We start from the raw sequence: 27,615 nt of genomic DNA on the forward strand, positions 1-27,615 counted from the left end.
AAAGAAGGTCATAATATAATTCAAATGCTATATAAATACTTGTTATACTGTATTATTTAGAGAGTCATGTGTATGTTAATGAGAAGGAAAAAAGTCAGACTTTTTTAGAGTAGACTCTTTAGTAAAGACAGTTTTTTCCTGAATATTTTTGATCCGTGGTTACTTGAAACTGCAGATACATTCCTAGGTGCAGAACCTGAAAATCAGAAGTTCAACTGTATGTTGTTATTTTTTTTGTTTTTTTGTTTGTTTGTTTTTTACAGGCAGAGTGGACAGTGAGAGAGAGAGAGACAGAGAGAAAGGTCTTCCTTTTGCCGTTGGTTCACCCTCCAATGGCCAGTGCGCTGCAGCCTGCGCACTGCGCTGATCCGAAGCCAGGAGCCAGGTCCTTCTCCTGGTCTCCCATGCGGGTGCAGGGCCCAAGAACTTGGGCCATCCTCCTCTGCACTCTCAGGCCACAGCAGAGAGCTGGCCTGGAAGAGGGGCAACCGGGACAGAATCCGGCGCCCTGACCGCGACTAGAACCCCGTGTGCTGGCGCCACAAGGCGGAGGATTAGCCTATTGAGCCGTGGTGCCGGCCCCAACTGTATGTTTCTTATCAGTGATGGTGTTTGAACATGGGTATAGGTCAAAGAAATAGAATCTTGAGTCAGAGAGAAGAGACCAGACTAATTAGATTCATTCTGATTCAGCCTATAAATTCTGTTTGCTAAAGTGCCAAGTTATATGGAACAAGCAGAAGACATCATAGTCTATTATTACCAGCCTCTCTAGTTCCAAAATCAAAACCTTAAGAGTAGACAGACCCTAGAGCCATAGGTATTTGTTCATTTCTGAAGCCAAGTTTCAGAAACACTTTGCTTTCCAAAATTATGTAAGTGTTCATATTGCTTTACTTTGGCTGCCTTATACCTGACATTCCAAGATTCCACTCAATTTTAATAATTCGGTTAATTTTTGGATTCTGTTTATTGCATTAATCTGTACTTTCTTTTTTTAAAGATTTATTTATTTGAAAGGCAGAGTTACAGAGAGGCAGAGAGAGAGAAAGAGATCTTCCATCTGCTTGTTTACTCCCCAAATGGCCTCAATGGCCAGAGCTGAGCTGAGCTGAAGCTAGAAACCAGAAGCTTCTTCCAGGTCTCCCATCTGGGTGCAGGGGCCCAAGGACTTGGGCCATCTTCTGCTGCTTTCCCAGGCCATAGCAGAGAGCTGGATCAAAGTGAAGCAGCTGGGACCCGAACTGGTGTCCATATGAGATGCTGGCACTGCAGGCGCTGGCTTTACTCACTACGCCACAGCACCAGCCCCATCAGGCTAATTTTTAAGTTGATAGTTTTGTATGGCTTGTGAATGATGTTATAAATATCTAGTTGGGGAGCTGGCATGGCAGCATGGTAGAAAAAGTCACTGCTTGCAATGCCTTGTCCCGTATAGGTGCTTGTTCGTGTCCTGGCTGCTCCACTTCTTTCTTTTTTAAAAATTTATTTATTTTTTATTTGAAAGAGTTACAGAGAGAGAGAGGCAGAGACAGAGAGACAGGTCTTTCATCCACTGGTTGACTCCCTAAATGGCAACAGTGGCTGGAGCAGGGCTGATCCGAAGCCAGGACCTTCTTCCAGGTCTCCCACATGGGTGCAGGGGCCCAAACACTTGGGCCATCCTCTGATGCTTTTCCAAGTGCATTAGCAGCAGGGAGCTGGGTCGAAGGTAGAGCATCTGGGACTCAAACCATTGCCCATATGGGATGCTGGCGCTGCAGGTGGCAGCTTTACACACTATCCACTGTGCTGGCTCCTCCTCCATTTCTGATCCTGCTCCCTGCTAATGACCTGAGAAAAGCAGTAGCAGATGGCCCAAGTGTTTGGGCCCCTGTCACTCACATGGGAAACCCAGATGGAGCTCCTGGCTTCAGCCTGGGCTAGCCTTGGATGTTGGTGGCGATTTGAGTGAGTGAACCAGCAGACAGAAGATCTGTTTTCCCTCTCTTTCAAATAAATAAATATCCCTTTGGCTCTCAGCAGAAAAGTTTCCCATTCCTGGGTTAAAATGTTGGATGGGGGCTGGCACTGTGGCATGGAAGGTTAAGCCTCAGCCTGCAGTGCTGGCATCCATATGGATGCTGGTTCAAGTCCCAGCTGCTCTACTTCCAGCTCCCTGCTAATGCTCCTTGGAAAGCAGCAGAGGAGACCCAAGTATTTGGGCCCCTGCACCCACATGGGAGACCTGAATGAAGCTCCTGGCTCCACTCCTGGCTTTGACCTAACCCAGCCTTGGCCATTGCAGCCATTTGAGAAGAGAACCAGTGGATGGAAGACCTCTCTCTTCCCGTCTCTCTCTTTCAAATAAATAAATCTTAAAAAATAATAATAATAATTTGGATGGAACAGATGAAAAGGGTATGTGTTGTACACTTAATTATAGACTCAAAGATAAATTCAAGAGTTCTTGATCTCAAAGATGTAATGACCTAAAAGTAAAGGCAGTGAAGACGTGAACTAAAAGTGTTGGAGGTGATCAGTTGGAACTCATTTGGAATAACAGGTAAAATCAATTTACCTGATACTTTATCTTTGAGGAGGCATAGTTCATAGACGATTCTAAGACCAGGTGAATGGTGATAGCATTGATTCTGAAAAAGGAAGCTAGATAGGAGGCAAGACACTGGTTTACTGAGAAGGTGAGGTGCAGATAGCCAGTAGGCAAGAGGTTGTGACAATAGGGACTGAGAACTTGGTATGGAAAGTGGAGGTAGAAGCTCAGTTCACCAAGAGTGTTAAGGGTTTGGAGGGTGGGGTTTCTTCTAAACAGGAGCCAAGTTAGAATTTGGATACAAACTGACCTGTAGAGTTTGACTTTAGAAGAGGACCACAGTAAGAAACCTAAGAGTGGTTGAAAAGGTAAGAGAAGTGGGAAAGGTTGATGTTGTTAGAATCAAGTTTAGAATTTCAAGAGTTTCAAGAAATATAAAGAATACCAACAGGGTCACTGACTTTAAAAATCTAAACTGTCTTTGAGGCATCTATGTCTTGTAGTTGTTTATATTGAGGCATTTTAATTTTCATATCAGTTCTGGAGGAAACCTTGATTTCTGGGTTTCTAGTAAGAAACTGTTCTACAGTCTGCTCTTGGAAGCTCTTAGGTTTTGGATTGAATAACTGGTAAATGCTACTGCTGTGGCTTAGGATGGGGGAAGGATATTAGAAAATAAGTTCAGGGAGCCAGTGCTGTAGCATAGTAGGTCAAGCGTCTACCTCTGGCTCCAGCATCCCGTATGGGCACCAATTCGAATTCTGGCTGATCTACTTCCAATCCAGCTCTGCGCTAATGGCCTGGGAAACCAGTGGAGGATGGCCCAAGTGCTTGGGCCCCTGCACCAACATGGGAGATCCAGAAGAGACTTCTGGCTCTTGGCTTCGGATTGGCCTAGTCTGGCCATTACAGCCATTTGGGGATGGAAGATCTCTCTCTCTCTCTCTTTTTTTTTTTGAAAGCCAGAATGGACAGTGAGAGAGAGACAGAGAGAAAGGTCTTCATTTGCCGTTGGTTCACCTCCAATGGCTGCCGTGGCTGGTGCTCTGCGGCTGGCGGCACCGCAGCCGGCGCACCGCGCTGATCTGAAGACAGGAGCCAGGTGCTTCTCCTGGTCTCCCATGTGGGTGCAGGGCCCAAGCACTTGGGCCATCCTCCACTGCCTTCCCGGGCCATAGTAGAGAGCTGCCCTGGAAGAGGGGCAACTGGGACAGAATCTGGTGCCCCGACCGGGACTAGAACCTGGTGTGCCAGCACCGCAAGGCGGAGGATTAACCTATTGAGCCGTGGCGCTGGCCTCTCTCTCTCTTATGTAACTCTGCCTCTCAAATAAATAAATCCTTAAAAAAAAAGAAATTAAGTTCCCTTTGGCTCTCCAGTTAGACATGTCAAGTAGGTAGTTAGTTGACTCTGATGAGCTCAAAGGAAAGTGGTGGGTTGAGACTTAAAAGTTTGTGAGTTGTCATGGGAATAGATGTAGTTACCTAGAGAGGGTGAGGGTAGAAATGGGTATTTAGATGTAGGTATGAGGAGCCATCAAAAGAGATTGGGAATGTGAATGCAATTGAGAGTGAAGCCAACAAAGCTGAAAAAGGATTAGCAACTTTTTTTTTATTTTATTTTTTTGACAGGCAGAGTGGAGAGTGAGAGAGAGACAGAAAGGTCTTCCTTTTCCGTTGGTTCACCCCCCAATGGCCGCTGCGGCCGGCGCACTGTGCTGATCCAAAGCCAGGAGCCAGGTGCTTCTCTTGGTCTTCCATGCGGGTGCAGGGCCCAAGCACTTGGGCCATCCACCACTGCACTCCTGGGCCATAGCAGAGAGCTGGCCTGGAAGAGGGGCAACCGGGACAGAATCTGGTGCCCTGACCGGGACTAGAATCCGGTGTGCTGGTGCTGCAGGCGGAGAATTAGCCTATTGAGCCGCGGCGCTGGCCAGGATTAGCAACTTTTTTAAGGGTTAAAAATATGACAGACATTTCTTTCTTTCCTTTTCTTTTTTTTTTTTTTTTTTTTTTTTTTGACAGGCAGAGTGGACAGAGAGAGACAGAGAGAAAGGTCTTGCTTTTGCTGTTGGTTCACCCTCCAATGGCCGCCGTAGCCGGCTCTGCGACCGGCGCATTGCGCTGATCCAAAGCCAGGAGCTTCTCCTGGTCTCCCATGGGGTGCAGGACCCAAGGACGTGGGCCATCCTCTACTGCACTCCTGGGCCACAGCAGAGAGCTGGCCTGGAAGAGGGACAACCGGGACAGAATCCGGTGCTCCAACCGGGATTAGAACCCGGTGTGCCGGCGCCACAGGCGGAGGATTAGCCTATTGAGCCGCAGTGCCGGCCCCAGACATTTCCATTTGTTAGAGTTGACAGTATGGATATTTTTGGTGGTGTTGCTAAAAGGAATTTTCATTGGAGTGAAAAGGATGGAAATCAGGTTTGGCTAGGAGAATGAGCGTCACAGAGATTCAGTGTAGAGATTTGACAGTATTGATAATTTCTGTTTTTTAAAGTTGGTCATTTTGTTGTGCTTTATATTCTCCCCATAAGATAGGTAGTATTCAGGAAATACATCACCAAAAAAAAAGATGAAGAGCCCTGTGTTGTGGCACAGCAGGTTAAGCTGCAGCTTGCGACTCCGGCATCCCATATCAGAGTACTAGATCAAATCCTGGCTACCCAGCTGCGGATCCAGCTCCTTGCTAGTGCACCTGGTAAAGCAGTAGAAGATGGCTCAGTGTACTTGGACCCCTGCCACTTATCTGGAAGACCCAGATGGAGTTCCTGGCTTTGGGTTGGAGCTGTCCCAGGTGTTGCAGCCATGTGGGAGAAAGATTTCTTACTGTCTGTGTCTCCCTTTCTATCACCCTGCCTTTCAAATAAATAAAAAAATTTTAAGATTTGTTTTATGTATTTGAAAGTCAGAGTTCCAGAGAGAGTGAGAGAGAGATCTTCCATCTGTTGATTCACTTCCCAGATGGCCACAACATCTGGGGCTGGGCCATGCTAAAGCCAGGAGCTTTGTCCAGGTCTCCCATGTGGGTAGTGGGACGATCTTCTGCTGCTTTTCCCATTAGCAGGGAGCTGGATTGAAAGTAGAACAGCTGGGACATGAGCCAGCCCCAAATAAAATAAAGAATAAAATTAAGATGAATGGAGATGTATGGTTTGTAGATCAGATATAGTGGGTGAGGGGGTGCCTGTTATGTCCCTTTAAAAAAAAAAGATTATTGGCCGGCGCCGCGGCTCACTAGGCTAATCCTCCGCCTTGCGGCGCCGGCACACCGGGTTCTAGTCCCGGTCGGGGCACCGATCCTGTCCCGGTTGCCCCTCTTCCAGGCCAGCTCTGCTGTGGCCCGGGAAGGCAGTGGAGGATGGCCCAAGTCCTTGGGCCCTGCACCCCATGGGAGACCAGGAGAAGCACCTGGCTCCTGCCATCGGATCAGCGCGGTGCACCAGCTGCAGCGCACTGGCCGTGGCGGCCATTGGAGGGTGAACCAACGGCAAAAAGGAAGACCTTTCTCTCTGTCTCTCTCTCACTGTCCACTCTGCCTGTCAAAAATCAAAAAAAAAAAAAAAAAAGATTATTTATTTGAAAGAGTTACACAGAGAAAGGAAGAGTCAGAGAAAGAGATTTTGCATCTGCTGGTTCACTCCCCAAATGACCACAATAGCCAGGCAAAAGCCAGGAGCTTCTTCTGGGTCTCCCACATGGGAGGAGAGGCCCAAACACTTGGGCAATCTTCCACTGCTTTCCCAGGAGCATTACTGGGAAACTGGATCAGAAATGGAACATCCAGGACTTGAACCAATGCCCATATGGGATGCTGGCGTTGCCCACGGCGGCTTAGCCCATTAGGCTACAATGCAGGCTCCCATAACAGGTTATTTTTGACTCTATTATCTCCTTCTGGTGCTACTGAGTAACCTTTTTTTTTTTTTTTTTTTTTTTTTGACAGGCAGAGTGGACAGTGAGAGAGAGACAGAGAGAAAGGTCTTCCTTTGCCATTAGTTCACCCCCCAATGGCCACTGCGGCCAGTGCACCACGCTGATCCAAAGCCAGGAGCCAGGTGCTTCTCCTGGTCTCCCATGCGGGTGCAGGGCCCAAGGACTTGGGCCATCCTCCACTGCCTTCCCGGGCCATAGCAGAGAGCTGGCCTGGAAGAGGGGCAACCGGGACAGAACTGGCGCCCCGACCAGGGCTAGAACCCGGTGTGCCAGCGCTGCAAGGTGGAGGATTAGCCTGTTGAGCCACGGCGCCAGCCTCACTGAGTAATCTTTAATGCATTGGGATGAGTTGTAAAGTTACTAACTGTAACATCCAACAGTTGGTCTGCCTGATTTAAAATCTTAGTTCATCCTTGTGCCAGGGTAGCTATGATAACATTTCATTAGAAAGCCTTTCTTTTTAAGTAGGAGTACTCATTTACCAAGACATGGATTGGATCATAATTAGAAAAGAGTGATGACTTCATGGGTCCATCTGTTGAAGATTGTTAGACAATTACCTAGAAAGTATAGGCAGGTTCCCCAATGTCTTACATATAGCTCTTTGGGGCTCTTCTAGGTAGATGCCTTTAAGTGATTGGTAATTTTGGTATACTTTTCAAAGTATAGACCATGGTGTGTCGGGATGGTCGAGCAGTCTAAAGCACCAGACTCAAAGTATAGACCATGAAAGTAAGTCTTTGATTTGAAAAGTGCTAGAACCAGTAGCTGTCCAGAACACCTTAAAAACATAGAGTGTGTTATTTCAATCTATACATACAAGGACTCTACAAAAAATTCATGAAAAAATTCATTATTATAAGAAAGCTGTATCAAAATAAACATTTTTTTTTTAAGATTTATTTATTTATTTGAAAAATAAGGTTACAGAGAGAGCAGGAGAGACGGGGATAGATCTTCCATCCATTGGTTCATTCCCTAAATGGCTGCAACAGCTAGGACTGGGCCAGGCTGGAGCCAGGAACTTATCTATGTCTCCCTCATGGGTGACAGGGGCCCAAGTACTTGGGCCATCCTCTTTTGCTTTCTCAGGTACATTAACAGGAAGCTGGATTGAAAGTGGGGCAGTAAGGACCCATATGGGATGCCAGCGTTGCAGACAGCAGATTAACCTGCTGCACCACAACACCAGCCCTCCATTTTCTCATTACTTTTTGGAAGTATACCCATATTTGTGAGCTTGAAGGTGTAATGACATCATTCTTAACCCATACTCACGATAGCTGGGTTATTTGTAAAATATGTTTTTCTGAGAAAATGCATGTTAAAAATCTTAAGAATTTCATATTTTTAAGACATACCGGTAATTAAATGGAGCAGTACAGCAATTTGGGACTCATGTGTTACCTGATCTCTGTTTTGTTTTGTTTAGTTTGCTAGGGCTACTATAACAAAACACCACCGACTGGGTGCTTTATTTTCTCACAGTTCTGGGGGCTGGAAGTCTAAGGTTAAGGTGTCAGCAGGGTTGGTTTCTTCTAAGACCACTCTCCTTAGCTTCTGGGTAGCTGTCTGCATGTTTATTTGGTGTTTTCCCTCATAAAGATATCAGGTACTGGGTTAGCAATGACCTCTGTAACCTTATTTGCCTCTTTAAGGGCTTTAATGAAAAGAATAGTTACCTTCTGGGGTACTGAGGGTTAGGGCTTCATCATATGAATTTAGCAAGACTACAGCTCAGCCATTTCAGGGTCCCTACCTATTTTGTCTTATTGTTGCTACTTCCATGCTTCCAAAAGCTTAGAAAATGCATGGCAGCATTAGACATATATTCCCTAGAAATAAGAGGTAGAACTTCAGTGACCTTTGAGTGAGTTCCTTGACTAAGAAAACCCAAAGCTATCTAAGACAGAAAAGAGATTTTTGATGTTGTGGATTTTCTAGATCCAGCCCCAGCAAGTAAGGGATTGTACCATGGAAAAAGTCCCCTGTACTGCTGGATCCATGAAAGATAACCCAGTCTTCTTTTGGTCAATTCCACATGTGCTTCTGCAGATGTTCCTTTCAAACTCCCTCCCTTGCCTGCTTCTCCAGTGAAGTCATAAGCAAGTATTTGTGATAGTTTCATGTCACCATGGTGACTAAATCACAGCCTGGTTTTCATTCCAACTTCACTGTCAGCTCTGCTCGAAGGATGGGACAGCCTCTGGGAGACTCCAGGTTCAGACTCATGAAAAACCATGCGTCAGGTAACAGGGTAGAGGTGTTTACAATGTTATGTTCAGGAATCTGTGCTCCACCTGTTAGTCTCCAGGCACAAGGATAATCAGGACCTAAAGGATGGTCACTTGAATCCTTTGGCATTTATTTATTTATTTATTCCTTAAACTGGGCCTCTTTTTTGAAATGCAGAGAGAGAAGTTCCATCTGCTGGTTCACTCCCCAAATGCCCACAACAGCCAGAGCTGGGCTGGACTGAAGGTCCATATGGGTCTCCCCACATGGATAACAGGGAACCAAGCACATAAGCCATTGTCTGTTGCCTCCCAGAATACATTAGCAGGAAGCTGAATCAGAAACAGAGTACCCAGGACTTAAACTGGCACTGTGGTTTGGAATGTGGGCATTCCAAATAGGAGCTTAATCCACTTATCCCCCCCATTTTAACAACAAATCCTCTTGACCCTTCTCAAGTGAGTGTACAGACAAGCAAATTCCAAGACTTTGCTGCTGCTGTTGATTTCCCATCATTTCCAAAATGACTAAGGGTTCCATCTCTGATTTCCTCAGAGATGGATTCAGCTTGTTCTCTTTAACTTCAAGTTTTACTTTCAACCTGATGCCCTTGTAGACTACTTTTCCTCCTTCACTATGTGCTTTCTTGATCCATTTCCATTCCCAAAGTCAACTCCTGCTTGAAGAACCAGGCCAAATGTTATCTTTCAGAGATTACTTTTCAAACTCTGTCGTCACAGTCACCCTTACATCTTCAGAAAAAGGCAGTATTAGTTTTCCCTTTCAGTGTATCTAAAAAACTTACTTTTCATCTCTTTTGCAATACTTTTATTCACTGTTTCATATTACAGGTTGAAAGGACTGGAAATACTGATCAAGGGAGAACCAAGTTGGTGAGGCTTCAGGCCCTTCTCCCTGTGTTTCAACACTGTCAGCTTCACTTTTATCTGGTTTTACACACTGAGATTCTTTTGCTTTATAATTTGTAAATGTCTGTTTTTATTTATTTGAAAAACAATGGAGACAGATCTTCCATCTAGTGGCTCACTCCCCAAATGCCCACAATAGCCAGGGCTGGGCCAGGCTAAATCCAGAAGCCAGGTGTTCCAACTGGGTCTCCTTCATGGGTGGCAGGGACCCAACAACTTGAGCCATCATCTGCTCCTGCCTCCCATTATGCACATGAGCAGGAAGCTGGATCAGAAGCAGAGGTAGTACTGATCCCATGCCCTCTGATATGGGGTGAGAGTGTCCCAAGTAGTGGCTTAAACCACTACATCACAGTGCCCACCCCCACATTGGGATTCTATGACAATTTTTTTTTTTAATTTAAAAAGTATATTTTTATTTATTTGAAAGGCAGAGAGACAGATCTCCAGTCTGCTGGTTCACACCCCCAAATAATCACAACAACCAGGGCTGGGCAAGGCCACGACTGAGAAGTCACTGTTAGTGTCACATGTGAATGGCAGTGACCCAAATACTTGAGCATTGCCTACTGCTTCCCAGGGTGCACATTATTAAAGAAAGATGGATCGGAGGTAGTACCTGGATTTGAACCTAGGCATCCCATCTGGCATCTTCACAAGTGACAAAGGCCCACTCTGAATCAGATTTAATTGAAAGGTGCACTGCAGTTAAAATTTTTTTCAAGGGCCGGCGCTGTGGCGCAGCAGGTTAACGCCCTGGCCTAAAGCGCCGACATCCCATATGGCGCTGGTTTGAGACCCAGCTCCACTTCCAATCCAGCTCTCTGCTGTGGCCTGGGAAAGCAGTGAAAGATGGCCCAAGTCATTGGGCCCATGCACCTGCATGGAAGACCTGAAAGAAGTTCCTGGCTTCTGACTTTGGATCGGCACAGCTCCAGCCATTGCAGCCAATTGGGGAGTGAACCACTGGATAGAAGACCTCTCTCTCTCTGCTTCTCCTCTCTCTTTGTAATTCTGACTTTCAAATAAATAAATAAATCTTTAAAAAAATTTTTTTTTTGGCCAGTGCCACGACTCAATAGGCTAATCCTCCACCTGTGGCTCCGGCACACCGGGTTCTAGTCCCGGTCAGGGTGCCGGATTCTGTCCCGGTTGCTCCTCGTCCAGTCCAGCTCTCTGCTGTGGCCTGGGAGTGCAGTGGAGGATGGCCCAAGTCCTTGGGCCCTGCACCCGCATGGGAGACCAGGAGAAGCACCTGGCTCCTGGCTTCGGATCAGTGCGGTGTGCTGGCCACAGTGCACCAGCCGCAGTGGCCATTGGGGGATGAACCAACGGCAAAAGGAAGACCTTTCTCTCTGTCTCTCTCTCTCTCTCACTATCCACTCTGCCTGTCAAAAAAAATTTTTTTTTCATTGTAGTGAAATTGACTACTTCAACCTTTTTTGTTTTGACAGGCAGAGTGGACAGTGAGAGAGAGAGAGAGAGAGACAGAGAGAAAGGTCTTCCTTTGCCATTGGTTCATCCCCCAATGGCCACTGCGGCTGGTGCACTGTGGCCAGCACACCGCACTGATCCGAAGCCAGGAGCCAGGTGCTTCTCCTGGTCTCCCATGGGGTGCAGGGCCCAAGGACTTGGGCCATCCTCCACTGCACTCCCAGGCCACAGCAGAGAGCTGGACTGGAAGAGGGGCAACCGGGACAGAATCCGGCGCCCTGACCGGGACTAGAACCCGGTGTGCCAGTGCCGCTAGGCGGAGGATTAGCCTATTGAGTCATGGCGCCGGCCCTTACTTCAACCATTTTTAAAAATGTTTATTTTCATCTACTCGAGAGGCAGAGTGACAGAGAGAGAGAGAAAAAAAAAATCTTCTACCCAATGGTTCATTCCCTAAATGGCTACAACAGCTGGGACTGGGCTAGGAACTCAGAACTACATCTGGCTCTTCCATGTGAGTGGCAGAGACCAAAGCATTTGAGCCATCATCTATTGCCTCTCAGGATACATTAGCAGGAAGCCAAATCAGAAGTGCAGAAGAGGCAGCTGGAATTAAAACTAGCACCCCAGGCCGGCACCGTGGCTTAACAGGCTAATCCTCCTCCTTGCGCCGGCACACCGGATTCTAGTCCCGGTCGGGGCACCGATCCTGTCCCGGTTGCCCCTCTTCCAGGCCAGCTCTCTGCTGTGGCCAGGGAGTGCAGTGGAGGATGGCCCAAGTGCTTGGGCCCTGCACCCCATGGGAGACCAGGATAAGCACCTGGCTGCTGCCATCGGATCAGCGCGGTGCGCCGGCCACAGCGCACCTACCGCGGCGGCCATTGGAGGGTGAACCCACGGCAAAAAGGAAGATCTTTCTCTCTGTCTCCCTCTACTGTCCACTCTGCCTGTCAAAAAAAAAAAACTAGCACTCCAGTATGGACTGAGGGTGTCCCAAGCAGTGGCTTAATCTCCCATACCACAGTGACCACACCTCAGCCATTTTTAAATGTACGTGTATGATACAGGAATATTTGTTAAATTTATAAGTGCTATGTGGCCATTCCCACTAGTTATTTTCAAACTTTATCAAACCGAATAAATTCTGTACCATTAAGTGGTAACGCCCATTTTCTCTTCTTTCTAATGCCAAGTAATCTCAAATTTTAATTTTTTTTTAAATGTTTGACTCTTCTGAATGCTTTATTATATGAAGTGCTATAATTTGTCCTTTTATGTCTTTTTTTTAAAGATAGGTTTGCTTATTTATTTATTTATTTATTTATTTGAAAGGCAGAGTTACACAGAGGCAGAGAGAAAGTCTTCCCGTATGTTGGTTCACTTGGTGAATGGCCACCACGGCTGGAGCTGGGCCAATCTGAAGCCAGGAGCTTCTTCTAGGTTTCCCATGCAGGCGCAGGGGCCCAAAGACTTGGGCCATCTTCCACTGCTTTCCCAGGCCATAGCAGAGAGAGGGATCGGAAGAAGAGCAGCCAGGACTCAAAGCAGCGCCCATATGGGATGATGGTACTGCAGGCGGTGGCTTTATCTGCTATACCACAGCACCACCCTCCCCCGCTTTATGTCTTGCTTATTTAATTTGGTATACTGTCTTCAGAGTTCATCTGTGTATGTCAGACCTTCATTCTTCTGTCTAATACTCCTTGAAATGGATATTCTACATTTCATTTATCTGTTCGTTCATATGTTGATGGATGTTGGGTTGTTACCACACTTGAGTATTGGCTGTAAGTATGTATCTGCTTGAGTCCCTGTTTTTTGTTTCGTTATTCCATTCTAGTAGGTTTGAAGTGGTTTCTTTTTGTGATTTTGATTTGCATTTCCCTAATAACTACTGATGTTGATCACTTCTCAGCCTTTTGGGTAAGATCAAGTATAATGATGTTGAGGGGCCAGTGCTGTGGTATAGTGGGTAGAGCCTGCTGCTTGCAGTGCCAGCATCCTGTGTAGGTGCCGGTTCAAGTCCTGGCTTTTCCACTTCCAATCCAGCTCTCTACTGTGGCCTGGGAAAGCACTGGAAGGTGGCCCGAGTCCTTGGGCCCCTGTACCCACATAGGAGATATGGAAGAAGCTCCTGACTCCTGGCTTTGGATTGTTACAGCTCTGGCCATTGTAGCCATTTGGGGAGTGAATCAGCAGATGGAAGACCTCTCTCTCTGCCTCTGCTTCTCTGTAACTCTATCAAATAAATAAAGAAATCTTAAAAAAAGATGTTGAATATATTTTTTAAAATGTTTATTTGAAAGGCAAAGTCAGACAGAAAGGGAGAGATAGAGAGATCTTCTGTCTGCTGGTTCACTCCCCAAATGTCTGTAATGGCCAGAACAATCATTTGGGGGGTGGGGGAGGGTAAATATTTTTTTTTTTTAATTTCTTTCTTTATTTGAAAGTCAGTTACAGAAAGGCAAAGGCAAAGAGAGAAGTCTTCCATTCACTACACTAGTTCATTCCCCAAATGGCCACAATGGCTGGAGCTGGGGCAATCTGAAGCCAGGAGCCAGGAGCTTCTTCCAGGTGTCCCATGTGAGTGCAGGGGCCCAAGGACTTGGACCATCTTCCACTGCTTTCCCAGGCCACAGCAGAGAGCTGGGACCCAAACCAGTGCCTATATGGGATGCTGGCACTGCAGCAAGGTGCTTAACCAACTACGCCGCAGCACCAGCCCCAGGTAAAGATGTTTTTATGGGCACACATTATGGTGTAGTGGGTTAAGCTGTTGCCTTCAATGCTGGCATCCATATGGGCGCCAATTCAAGTCCTGGCTGCTCTACTTCTGATCCAGGTCTCCAGTACCTGGCTTTAGCCTGACCCAGACCTGGTCATTGCAACCATTTGGAGAGTGAAAGATTTAATTTGCAAGGCAGAGTAACAGAGAGAGGGAGAGACAGATCTTCCATCCACTGGTTCACTCCCTAAATATCCACAACAGGCTTGACTATGTCTGGAACTGCAGCCAAGTCTCTCATGTGGGTGACAGGAGCCCAAGCACTTGAACCATCCTCTGCTGCTTTCCCAGGTGCATTAGCAGGGAGCTGGCTTGGAAGTGAAGCTGCTAAGGAGGCCAGTGCTGTGGTGAAGTGGGTTTAGCCACTGTCTGCGGTACCAGCATCCCATATGTGTACTGATTTATGTCCCAGCTGCTTCACTTCAATTCAGCTCCCTGCTAATGCACCTGGGAAAACAGTGGAGCATGGCCCAAGTGAATGGGTGTCTGCTTCCACATCAGAAACCTGGAAGAAGCTCCTGGGTCCTGGCTTCAGCCTGCGCCAGCAGTGGCTGTTGGCAAACATCTAGGGAGTGGACCAGCAAGTAGAAGATTCTCTCTCTCTCTCTCTCTCTCTCTCTCACTCTCACTCTCACTCTTACTCTCTCTCAACTCTTTCAAGATAATCAGTTTTAAAAAGTAGGGGCAGCTGAGACTTGAATTGGTACTCTGATATAGGATGCTGGCATCATAAGCAGTGACTTAACGCACTGTGCTACAACATAGAACCCTTTAATATTTGAAATATTTTCATTGGGAGTACAAGTCTAGTTTGAGAGATACTTTTTTCTTAGTACATTAAATATGTTAATTTATTGCTTTCTATTTTGTATAGTTTCTGAAAAGTAAGGCTTTTTTTTCATCTTTTATATGTATTAGGTCTTTCTCTGGCTGCTTTTTAAGATTATCTCAGATTTTCAAGTTTTTTTTAAAGGCAGAGAGAGAGATCTTCCTTCCATCTGTTGTTTCCCTTAACCCAAATGCCTGCTGCAGCCATTTTTGGGCCAGGGTGAAACCAGGAGCCTGGAGCTCAATACAGGTCTCCCAACTTGGGTGACAAGGACCCAAGTACTTGCACCATCACCTGCTACCTATAGGGTATGCGTATACTAGAATCAGAAGCAGAACCAGGACTTGAACCCAGGTATTCTGATGTACAGGCATCTTAAGTGGAGTTTAACCACTGCACTTAACCCTCTGCCCTGCACGTGCACACGCGCACGCGCATACACACACACACACACTGCTGCAGACATTTCCTTGAAATGCATGAAATGAGTCAGTATTTTTTTATAAGATTTTAGCTTTTGAGCAAAAATCAGAATTTCTCAAAACTTTTACTGGCAAGGAATCCTCAATAACTTCTGCATAGGTTTGTAATAGGAAAAATTTGGGAGGAAAGATCAGTAGAAAAATGGATAAATTATGTGTCCACACAGTAAAATAAACACAGGAAAAAGGAATGAGCTGCAGCTACATGTAGAAGTGGGTGAATCTTGGAAACCTCAGAATAAATGCAGTCAAATACAATATGTAGAAATATATATGTGTGTGATTAATAGTTGTAAAAGCAAAGGTGACGACAGTTTAGCAGCTTTATTTTGGTTTGAGTTCAGGTAGGGATTAGGAAGTCTGGGATAGGAGAAAAATCTACAACTGTATTAAGCTATGTCAGTGATACTTCGATTTTTAGATTCAATAATAGGTTTACAGATGTGTATTATATAAGAATGCCACAAAAAGTTCATGGGAGACAGGTTTTTTGGCTCATGTGGGTTATTACTACTTCTAAAGATTTATTTTATTTGAAGACAAATAATTATTTATTTTATTGAAAGACAGTGTCATGGGGTAGAAGGAGATAGAAAGATCTTCCATCTGCTGATTCATTCCCCAGTGGCTATAACAGCTGGGGCTGGGCTAGGCTGAAGCCAGGAGATTCTTCCAGGTCTCCCACATGGGTGCAAGGGCCCAAGGACTTATGCCATCTTCTAGGGCTTTTCCAGGCACATTAGCAGGGAGCTAGATTAGAAGCAGAGCAGCCAGGACTCAACCGATGCCCATATGGGATTAGGCATTGCAGGCGGTGGCTTAACTTGTTAGGCTACAAAGTGGGCCTGCAAGAGTTATTAACCTGCCTGCTGGTATACCTACATCTCCCATTAAAGTGCTGGTTCCAATCCTATCTACACTACTTCTGCTCCAGTTTCCTGCTATTGCATGCTGAGAGCTGGCAGACAATTGCTCATGTGCTTGGACCCTGCCACTTAGGTGGGAGACTCAGATGGAGCCCATGGCTTTGGCTTGGCCCAGCTGTGGCTGTTGCGGGTGCTTGGAGAGTGAACCACAGATGCAAGAGTTCTGTTTCTCTGTTTCCCTCTCTCCCCATCACTCTTCCTTTCAAATGATTGAAAATAAGTGAATATCTTTTAAAAGGTTTATGTAAAATGAAATTTAAAGTAAGTTTATTTTGGTGTCAGAAAAACCTGAAATCCGTAGATTTTTCATAATATATTTTCCATGAACATTTGAAAGACCTTTGAAATATTTTGCTTGGTAATTTGTGTATGTTTCATCTTTTTGTTTTATCCTATTCATGTAGTAAATTGTAAAGTTTTAAAAATTTAAGATATTGATGGCATATGGGTCATTAAAGAAAGATACATGATAGTCCACAGAATTGGTTATACTAAGATATATTTAACCTGGGTAGGTTAAGTATATCTGAGTTTATTGGACAAGCCATGTAACTTCTCTGTCTTGTGCAACAGGGTTGATTTCAACTTAATAGCATTTACCATGTACCAACTATTGTTCTAAGAAATATTTCATATTTATTATCCTATTTAATCCTTCTACAGCTTGAGCATTCCCTAATCTGAAAATTCAAACCTCAAATGCTCCAAAATCTGAAATTTTGAGCACCAACATGACAGAAGTAGAAAATTCCACACCTGACTTCATGTGATGGATCACAATCAAAATGCAGACACACTAAAAATAAAAATATTATGTAAAATTACCTTCAGACTATGTGTGCAAGGTGTATATGAGACACAGTATGTTTCATATTTAAATTTGGATCCCAACCCCAAGATAACTCATTATGTATATACACATATGCTAAAATCTGACACACTGCTCTGTTCCCAAGCATTTCAGATAAGGGGTGTTCACCCTGTAACAACTCTAATAAGTTAGAACTTTTAAGTCCTTTTGATGCTTAGGGGTTAGAGCAACTTGTTAAGGGTGTCACAGCTAACAAGTATTAGGAACCAGGATAGGTGACAGTCTCACTCTAGCCCATGCTTAAACTAATTGCTGTAATAGCACTTATTTAACAAGCATATGTGATTAAAGGAGACAGTGTGTGTTGGTATAGGTGCAGCACTAGAGGTGTCAGGTATAATTTAAAAAAAAAAAAGATTATTTGAAATAGAGAGGATGATATTCCATATACTGATTCACTTCCCAAATGTCCACAATAGCTGCAACTTGGCCAGGCTGAAGCCAGGAACCTAAAGTCCATCCTTCTCCTATTTGGGTGGCAGGGATCCGAGTACTGGAGCCATCATTTGCTGCCTCCTAGAATGCGTTAACAGGGAACTAGATTGAAAGTGTCTTGACGGGTGGCGCAGTGGGTTAACGTTTCAACCTGCAGTGCTGGCATCCCATATGGGTGCCCGTTCAAGTCCCGGCTGCTCTACTTCCTATCCAGCTCTCTGCTAATATGCCTGGAAAAGCAGCAGAGGATGGCCCAAGTCCTTGGGCCCTTGCACCCAAATGGGAGACCTGGAAGAAGCTCCTAGCTCCTGGCTTCACATCAGCTCAGCTCTAGCCATTGCAGCTATTTGGCGAGTGAACCAGCAGGATGGAAGACCTCTCTCTGTCTCTACTTCTCTATATAACTGTCTTTCAAATAAATAAATCTTTAAAAAGAAAAAGAAAGAAAAGAAAGTGTCTTGAGAAGTGATACTGGGACTCAAGCCATTACTATTCTGTGGGCTGTGTGTGCCTCAAGTGGCAGTCTAGCCTGCTGCACTACAATGCCTGTCCCAGGTGTAGTTACTGAGATATGCTTCCTTGAGAAGTTGTTGTCCCCCTGGAGGAAGGAAGGGAGAGGGTGAATGGGTAGAGACAGAAAACCAATGATAAAGAAAAATGCTTTCCTCTTGAGAGTCTTTGACAGTGTATTTTTCATCTTCCCTTCTTCTAGAGACCATGGCAAGCCCAGGGAAAGATAATTATCGAATGAAGAGCTATAAGAACAATGCCCTGAACCCTGAGGAAATGAGGCGAAGACGAGAGGAAGAGGGCATTCAGCTCCGGAAGCAGAAGCGAGAGCAACAAGTAGGTTTAACAAAGTTTTCTTTAATGTACTGTTCAGAGAAATGATTCAGCCTCTATGGATGCCTTCTACCTTACAGTACACCTTTCTGTTGACTAGTTTGGTTACCTTGTGAGCTAATCATACAGATTCCTTTTTTGTAAAGAAATACTGAGGTGCCAGCACTGTGAAGTATCAGGTAAGGCCACCACCTGCAGTGCCAGCATCCCATGTGGGTGCCTGTTCAAGTCCCTGCTCCACTTCTGATCCAGCTCTCTGCTGTGGTCTGGGAAAGCAGTGGGAGATGGCCCAAATTGCTGGGGACTTGCACCCATGTGGGAGATCTGGAGGAATCTCCTGACTCCTGCCTTTGCATTAGTGCAGCTCCAGCTGTTGCAGCCATCTAGGGAGTGAACTCGTGGATAGAAGACCTCTCTCTCTCTCTCTCTCTCTCTGCGCCTCTGTCTGTAACTTTGCCTTTCAAATTAATACATAAATCTTTTTTTAAAAATTGAAAGCTTAGGCCGGCGCCGCAGCTCACTAGGCTAATCCTCCGCCTTGCGGTGCCGGCACGCCGGGTTCTAGTCCAGGTCGGGGCACCGATCCTGTCCCGGTTGCCCCTCTTCCAGGCCAGCTCTCTGCCGTGGCCCAGGAGTGCAGTGGAGGATGGCCCAAGTGCTTGGGCCCTGCACCCCATGGGAGACCAGGAGAAGCACCTGGCTCCTGCCATCGGATCAGCTCGGTGCGCCGGCCGCAGCGCGCCTACCGCGGCGGCCATTGGAGGGTGAACCAACGGCAAAAGGAAGACCTTTCTCCCTGTCTCTCTCTCACTGTCCACTCTGCCTGTCAAAAATTAAAAAAAAAAAAAAAATTGAAAGCTTAAAAAAAGGACTAATCCCTTATCCCCTCTGTAATTTATTTCTTGAATATAACAATCTAACATGTTATTATAACATATTATAACAATATAACATGTTATAACATGTTATAACAATATAACAATCTAATTCAAACTCCTGGTACTTTTTTTATTCTTCACATTACAGACAGTGTTAAGTCTGGCCTTCAAGGCCCAGCTCAAAATCTAGCCCTTTACGAGCCCATTCTGGGCTGCTTTGCTTCTACTTTATTGAGTCCTGTCCTTGTGAGTAGCATCCCTCAGTGCAGGTCATGTTAATGCCTCACTAGCTGTACTTCCTTTCACCAAAGTGGTGCCCTGCTTACCTAGATTTAGTCACCTAACTTACTTTTGCCCACTCTCTTGGCCTACCAGTATTCCTTTTCTTAAAAGCTTTTTAAACCCAGAATCTTTTATACAAAGGGCAAGAAATCTTTGAAGTTTCTATTTCTGATTACAAAAATAACTTTTTTTTTTTTTTAAGATTTATTTGTTTATATTAAAGGCAGAGTTACAGAGAGAGAGAGGAAAGGAGAGACAGAGAAGTCTTCCATCTGCTGGTTCATTCCCCAAATGGCTGCAATGACCAGGGCTGGGCCAGACTGAAGCCAGGAGCTAGGAGCTTCATCTGCGTCTCCCACATGGGTTCAGGGGTCCAAGAACTTGGCCATCTTCTGCTGCTTTCCCGCGAGCATTAACAGGGAACTGGATTGGAAGTGGAATAGCCAAGATTCAAACCGGGGCCCATATGGGATGCTGGTGCTACAGGCAGCAACTTAACCCACTACTAAAAATGGCCTTTTAAAAAATGTGAGCAGATAGATTTACTATTGAAGTAAAACCCTTAAAATCTTTCCATGTCATAATGTAAAGCTTATCATCTCCTTATCATTATGCTGTAATTTAGCGTTGGGTTGATCTTGGTTTCTTGGGCTCAATGAGTAGTCTTAATACTGTCTCTTCACTTTATTTACAGCTTTTTAAGCGGAGAAATGTGGAGCTAATTAATGAAGAAGCTGCCATGTTTGATAGTCTCCTCATGGACTCCTATGTGAGCTCTACCACTGGGGTAAGGCCCTTGCGTGTGATTGAGGCAGGCCTGGGACATACCTGCTTCTGCAGAGCACAAATTGAGTATTTCACATCACCTAGTAGCTTTGCCAATAACTGGCAAGTTCTTCTGTGAGCCCTTCTGTCATGTCAAGGAATCAACAAGGATTCTGAATCTCTGATGCAAGTACCTGAGGAAACCATTTAAGGGAACCCATCAGTTGCCTGAAAGACTAGGAATCCCTTTCCAACTTGACCAAATATTCGAACTTGACGCAGTCTGCTTCAGCTTTAAGCAAACTGCTTCTTCTGAGCCTCTTATGCCCTTCTGTTGACCTCCAGTCTTAGAAAGCAGGATTATGTGTTAACATCTGGCTCTAGTGTTGGACTGGGAAGGCCTAAACTTGTTTTATGTTCTAGGAGAGTGTAATCACAAGAGAGATGGTGGAAATGCTCTTTTCTGATGATTCTGACCTGCAATTAGCAACCACACAGAAATTCCGGAAACTGCTTTCCAAAGGTACAAAAGCCTGGTCCTTCTCATCGAGACCCTGTGTGATTTATAAAACCACTTGTCTCTTTTCACTCACCTAATCAGCTGCTGTAGCTCTCACTCATTCAGCTTTAACCCTACTGGCCTTGGGTGATGGTCTCACCTTTATTCATGTGTTTATTGGAAAGGCAAACTGACAAAGTTTTTCTTCTATCCTTGGGTTTGCTCCAACAGCTGCAAGAGCCAAGGCTGGGGCAGGCTGAAGCCAGAAGCCAGGAAATCCATCTGGGTCTCCCATGTGGGTGGAAGGGGCCCAAGCACTTGGACCTTCTTCTGTTGCCTTTTCAGCCACGTTAGGAGGAACCTGGATTCGTTGCAGAATGGCTGGGACTTGAACCAGTACACCAAAATAGACAGTGGCATTGCAGGCAGCGCCTTAATTTGCTTTGCCACAATACTGGCCCCATGTTTTCACCTTTATACTGGATTTTCTCTCTTACCCCTTTGGCTCCCAAATATCTGTGTAGCATCTCCCTCAATTCTGTAATCAAATCCTACTTTTTTTTTTTTTAAGGTTTATGTATTTATTTATTTGAGAGGCACAGTGATAAACAAGGATAGACAGATCTTCCATCTACTGGTTCATTCCCGAAATTCCCAAAACAACTAAAGCTGGGCTAGGTGGAAGCCTGGAGCCAGGAACTCTATGTGGGTCTCCTACATGGGTGGCAGGAACTCAACTGCTTGGGCCGTCATCTGCTACCTTGCAAGCTCATTAGCAGGAAGCTGGATTGGAAACTGAGGCAAGACTCAGTACCAAAACTTTGAAATGGGATGATGGCATCCCACATAGGAGCTTAACACACTCCATCACAACAGCCACCCCCTACTTATTCATCTTTGAACTGTATGATATAGTTGGACTACTTAAGGGTAAATCCAGTCCTAATTGAGTTATGTTTTCCTTTCCCTTACTGATAAACAAAGAATGGTAAGGGAGAGAGGATAGCCCAAGGGGTGAATGACACTGGTTTACATATTTCCCTTCTAAGGAAGATTAATTGTCGTTTCTTTGGAGGACTGTGTCATATAGTAAGTAAGAGGTATTTTTCCCACCATACACACAAATTTTTATAGAACAGCTGCCACTACCACAGTTCTAGCTCCTGAGGCTATAGTAAACCATACCAAAAGTCCTAGCCCTCATGAATGGAAAGTCTTTTTTTAATCTCTTTGTCTTTCATATAAATGAATCCTTAAAAAGAAATTGAGCAGGTATTGATAAACCACCTGAACAGAACGGAGTTTGGGTATGTTCATAATGCTTGTTAGAAGTGTCTAGAAAGAAGCATGAGCTGATACAAGTGAGTAGATGTACCAAAGCCTCTCTTCAGTTTTTATCTCCTTCCATCTCCCTCTTGTAGAGCCTAGTCCTCCAATAGATGAAGTTATCAACACTCCAGGGGTAGTGGATCGGTTTGTGGAGTTTCTGAAGAGGAATGAAAATTGTACATTACAGGTGAGGCCCCAAGGGAAAGAGTTACCAAATAAAGCCCTTTTCCAAGAAATTGGAATTGGGTATTTCTGCAGATATCTCTCAGGAGATAGAAAAGTCATATGAGGAAACATTTAAAGTAAAGCATCAGTTACCTCGGAGATCTTGACTTTATAAAGAAGAGAACAAAATCTCCTCCTTAAAACATTCTCAATAATAACTATGTAGAGTAATACATTTGTTAATTGGCTAGATTTTTTTAAAATATTTTTATTTATTTTCTTGATAGGTAGAGTTACAGAGGGAGAGACAAAGAGAAAGGTCTTCCATCTACTGGTTCACTCCCCAAATGACCACAACGTCTGGAGCTGGGCCAATCCAAAGCCAGGAGCTTTTTCTAGGTCTCCCAAGCGGGTGCAGAGTCCCAAACACTTAGGCCATCTGCTACTGCTTTCCTAGGCCATAGCAGAGAGCTGGAGAACGGAAGAGGAGCAGCAGGGACTAGAACCGGTGCCCATATGGGATGCTGGTGCTGCAGGCAGATGCTTAGTCCACTACACCACAGTGCTGGCCCCAATTGGCTAGATTTAACAATTCCGCCATCAATATATATATTGAGTTATGTTTTCCTTTCCCTTACTGATAAACAAGAATTGTAAGGGAGAGAGGATAGCCCAAGGGGTGAATGACACTGGTTTACATATTTCCCTTCTAAGGAAGATTAGTTGTCATTTCTTTGGAGGACTGTATCATATAGTAGGCAAGAGGTATTTTTCCCACCATACACTAAATTTTTATATGGAAAGTTATCTGTCAGTTTTTATATATGGAAGGTTATCTGTCAATTTTTTTTGAAAACTCAAAGGAAGATAAGAATAATGCAAACACACCATTCTATTACAAATCAGAGACTCTGATCTACTTCCAAGTCTTCTCATAGATGGCTGTGAAACTCAGGAAGGAAATAAATGTCATGTTGGGGATCCCGGGGGTGCTGTTACAGTACAAAATTTGACCATGGAAGCACCATTCCACCTTCCCGTTGTCATATCACTGCCTCTTCTCACCTTTTAAAAGAAAGGAGAGGAAAAGCTTGTGTGTTTTGTTGTTTTGTTTTTCATGGGCAAGAGGCTTACTGTTGTGAGGCAGCTCGTCAACATGGCTGCACACTGTGGAATGATCTCTCAGTGGTGAATTAATCTATCTTTCAGTTTGAAGCTGCCTGGGCTCTGACAAACATTGCCTCTGGAACCTCCCAGCAAACCAAAATTGTCATTGAAGCAGGGGCTGTCCCCATTTTCATAGAGCTGCTTAACTCGGACTTTGAGGATGTACAAGAACAGGTAATACTGATTTGGCTTAGCTTTTTTTTTTTTTTTTTTTTTAATATTTATTTATTTATTTGAGAGGCAGAGTTATAGACAGAACTGTCTTCCATCCACTGATTCACTCCCCAAGTGGTCACAGTGGCAGAGCTGGGCCAGTCCGAAGCCAGGAACCAGAAACTTCTTCCAGGACTCCTGCATGGGTGCAGGGTCCCAAACATTTGGGCCATCTTCCACTGGTTTCCCAGGCCATTATCAGGGAGCTAGATAGGAAGTGAAACAGCTAGGACTTAACCCACATTCATGGGATGCTGGTGCCACAGGTAGAGACTTAACCTACAGCACCTTCCCCTTGGCTTGATTCTTAATGGTAGCTACAGTATAACACTAACATTTGGTTTTAGTCCCAGTCTTGACACAGTGCTCTTAAAAACATTGGAATTTTCTGAGTTACAGGAATGTCTTTTGCTATTTATAGAGCCCTTTTAGAACACATCTGAGTCTGTATTAACAAAGTGACTCAGTTTGGGGAACCTAGGTAGCCTTAAAGTGGCTGGTCACCAGAAAAATACAAACATAGAATGTGGGAACTCCTGACCGCCTCCCAAGGAAGAGGAGGGATCTGGAGATTGGATTATAAACTATTGAAGGTGAGAACTTCTGGGTTAATGAGCACATTGATATACTGGGAAGGTGACAGATAACATGGAAGCTGTACACTACCCTCCTCACTTTATACCTTGTCTAATGTGTCTCTTTCATTTGGCTGTTCTGCATACAAGTAGTGTTTTCTGAGTTCTCTGTAAGAATCCCCAAATTTCTATCTAGTCAGTTAGAAGTTTAGGTAGTCTCTGGGTCTTGTGATTGGTGTCTGAAGTGGAGGCACAGGTTATGTGGGAGTGATCTGTGGGTCCTTAACCTATGGGATCTGCTTTAACCTCAGGAGTGAGGGTCACATTTAAATTAAAGTATGGAACATGCAGTCAGTGTCTGAGAATTGGTTGTTGGTATGGGAAAAGCTACACATGTGCATTGCGTGTCAGAAGTAGAGTGGAAAAGACACTGCACTACCATTTCCCAAAGATTATAGCAAGAATACAACTTCCATTTCTCTCACTGGATTCTTGGTGATTGGATAGAAGTTGCGAGTCGTAATTACTACATTTAAGAGTTGGTCCAGGGCAGCTTTAAGAGTGCAATTTACTGAACTCTTTCTGAGTGAATGGTAATGGGGAGCTCTTTGTTTGGCTTCTCAGTCTGTCATACAGTTGGCAGCCTGCCTTCCTCACTGAACCAGGGACTCTGAGCATAGAGGTCCTTGAAGAGCAAATGCTCAATAAGGATTTCAACAGGGAGGTTACCTGAGCTTGGTTCGTGTCATTTGAGCCTTGACATGGCAGCCTGATGGGGACTCACTCTGTGGTTATCTATAAAATACTTATGGAAGCCACAGGCTCTGAGGGACTGCTTCATCACTTCCTTTTCAGGCAGTCTGGGCACTGGGAAACATAGCTGGAGACAGCTCTGTTTGCCGGGATTACGTCTTGAACTGTTCCATCCTGAATCCTTTATTAACGTGAGTAATTACGGTCATTTTGTACCTGGGGCACCTGTAGGACGGCTGTGGCAGGTCATTTGGGGATAGCTTACTTGATCCATTAAGATGACAAATACAAAAGTCTAAAAGTACTTTCCAATTGCTGAAGTAAAAACTAGGTATCTTTTTGAGTAAAAAGATTGCATCTCAGATCTGTACCAAGGGGAACCTTGTTCTTCATTTCAAGGCACTTTAGGTCCTCATGTTGGTCATATCAGCCTCCTTTTTGAGCCAAGGGAAAAAGGAAGACTAGTCTAGGAAGACCTAGCCTGTTCTGTAGAGTACATTAATTTCCTATGGGTTTTTGTGTAGGTATGTTGGATAGCTTTGCTATAAATCATAGGTTAAAGACCCTGTAAAGAATCATCTGGAGCCCTCTCCATCCCTTCCCCCATACCCTCAAGAGTCAGCTACGTTTAACTAAAAATGTATGAACTGGTTTTTGTTTGTTTGTTTGTTTTTAGCTTTATTTATTTGAAAGGCAAAGTTACACAGAGAGAGGAGAGGCAGAGAAAGAGAGGTCTTCTATCCATTGGTTCACTCCCCAATTGGCTGCGATGGCTGGAGCTGTGCCGATTCGGAGCCAGGAGCTTCTTCTGGGTCTCCAACGTGGGTGCAGGGGCCCAAGGACTTGGGCCGTCTTCTACTGCTTTCCCAAGCCACAACAGAGAGCTGGATGGGAAGTGGAGTAGCTGGGTCTTGAACCAGCACCCATATGGGATGCTGGCGCTTCAGGCTAGGGCGTTAACCTCCTGCGCCACAGCACCGGTCCTGAACTTTTTTTTTTTTTTTTTTTGACAGGCAGAGTGAATAGTGAGAGAGAGAGAGAGAGAGAAAGGTCTTCCTTTTGCCGTTGGTTCACCCTCCAATGGCCGCCGCGGTAGCGCGCTGCGGCCGGCGCACCGCGCTGATCCGATGGCAGGAGCCAGGTGCTTCTCCTGGTCTCCCATGGGGTGCAGGGCCCAAGGACTTGGGCCATCCTCCACTGCACTCCCTGGCCACAGCAGAGAGCTGGCCTGGAAGAGGGGCAACCGGGACAGAATCGGTGCCCCGTGAACTGTTCTTGATAAGCTACAACCTTCTAGGCTACCTCTATCATTTCTTGAACCCTTCACAGAAAGGGTTAAAGACTAAATTCTGCAAAGCATAGCTAAAACTCTGCCACTGGACTTTCAGCTTTTATTTCCAAAGAGAACACCTTTCCTTGTTTACAATTTTGGCCAGAGCTACGTTAAAAGCTTTGCCACCTTACTCAAGGTCTAGCTGTCTGTTTTGCTGCATTGTCTATGATATTAACTACCATAGTTAGTCTGAATCCTCTCTGCAGATGTCAGTCTCCTGACCCAAACTTGCTCTGTTAACTTAGGTCTACAGATAGAAATAAATAAGCTGCTAGAATCTTAGGGGCCTGATTGGATTTGCTCCTGGGGTTCGTTGGCAGTAGCCCTATTTGCCAGGGCATCAGGGTTCAGGATCTGGCTTCTGTGTTTTCCTTCAGACTCCTTACCAAGTCCACACGACTGACAATGACACGGAATGCAGTCTGGGCTCTGTCAAACCTCTGCCGAGGGAAAAATCCACCCCCAGAGTTTGCAAAGGTGAGAGAACTTCCCAGGCCACGAGTTATAGCAGATTCCTTCATAGGGAGTTTTGAATTCTTTGGGGATACCCCTTAGACTAAATCTCAAATCTTGGGAAACTGAAAGAAGAAGCAGTTGTTGAAGCATACCTTGTATTCCTGAATGGTAAAGTAAACAGTTAGCCCTGAAGGCCTAATTGTGGTAAAAATGCACAGAGTATAGAATTACTTGTTGGGGAGGGTTAATGTCCTTCCCCTGTGAGTCCTTCTCACTCTGCTTTCCACAGGTCTCCCCTTGTCTGCCTGTGCTGTCTCGCCTACTCTTCAGCAGTGACTCAGACTTACTGGCAGATGCCTGCTGGGCCCTCTCTTACCTGTCTGATGGCCCCAATGAGAAGATCCAGGCCGTCATTGACTCTGGAGTCTGCCGGAGATTGGTAGAGCTTCTGATGTGAGTAGACTCCATTAGAGGGCACAGAGTGTGTAGGCGTCTCCAAGCTTGTGCTAAGGAGCTGCAGCAGCACTTTGCTGCCCTGCCCAAAGGGTTGGAGTCATGAGGGTACTTCCAGCCTTGGTTGTCACTAGGACTGGATATGGTGTGTGAACTACCCACTGATAAGATCTTCCGTCTCTGTAGGCACAATGATCACAAAGTGGCTTCACCTGCCTTGAGAGCTGTGGGTAACATTGTCACTGGGGATGACATCCAGACCCAGGTAAGGAGGAGGAGGAGGGTGTAGGAGCTGCCTTCCGACAACACCCTTCCCTGCCAAGGGCTCTAGTCCTGATGGGAGGAAGCATGGTCCAAAAGAGAAAGCATGGGACTGAGTAAAACTATTTTAGCTCTGCCCCTGTCTGTATGATCACAGGCAACTTGCTTCCTCCTTATATTCTATGAATTGGAAGAAACTACACTTATACCTGTGACTGTTAAGTAGAATAGTGTTCGTCAGGTTCC

General features: G+C 45.1%; 1 protein-coding gene across 5 annotated transcripts in view; it reads left to right on the forward strand.

Moving 5' to 3' along the window:
• KPNA6 (karyopherin subunit alpha 6) overlaps nt 1–27,615 on the forward strand; it is a 57,286-nt gene that overhangs the window by 19,240 nt on the left and 10,431 nt on the right. For 4 of the 5 annotated variants that reach the window (XM_062190849.1, XM_062190848.1, XM_062190851.1 and 1 more), the window contains 9 exons: nt 18,110–18,243; nt 20,095–20,187; nt 20,589–20,688; nt 22,056–22,180; nt 23,368–23,499; nt 24,969–25,057; nt 26,577–26,676; nt 26,945–27,108; nt 27,295–27,373. In XM_062190849.1, coding sequence (XP_062046833.1) covers nt 18,115–18,243; nt 20,095–20,187; nt 20,589–20,688; nt 22,056–22,180; nt 23,368–23,499; nt 24,969–25,057; nt 26,577–26,676; nt 26,945–27,108; nt 27,295–27,373 — 1,011 coding nt within the window. In that variant the 5' untranslated portion in view covers nt 18,110–18,114. The remainder of the gene's footprint in view (nt 1–18,109; nt 18,244–20,094; nt 20,188–20,588; nt 20,689–22,055; nt 22,181–23,367; nt 23,500–24,968; nt 25,058–26,576; nt 26,677–26,944; nt 27,109–27,294; nt 27,374–27,615) is intronic. The other variant, XM_062190853.1, reaches the window with a different exon arrangement.

Source organism: Lepus europaeus, chromosome 5 (assembly GCF_033115175.1).
Source record: "Lepus europaeus isolate LE1 chromosome 5, mLepTim1.pri, whole genome shotgun sequence".
Lineage (NCBI taxonomy): Eukaryota > Metazoa > Chordata > Mammalia > Lagomorpha > Leporidae > Lepus > Lepus europaeus.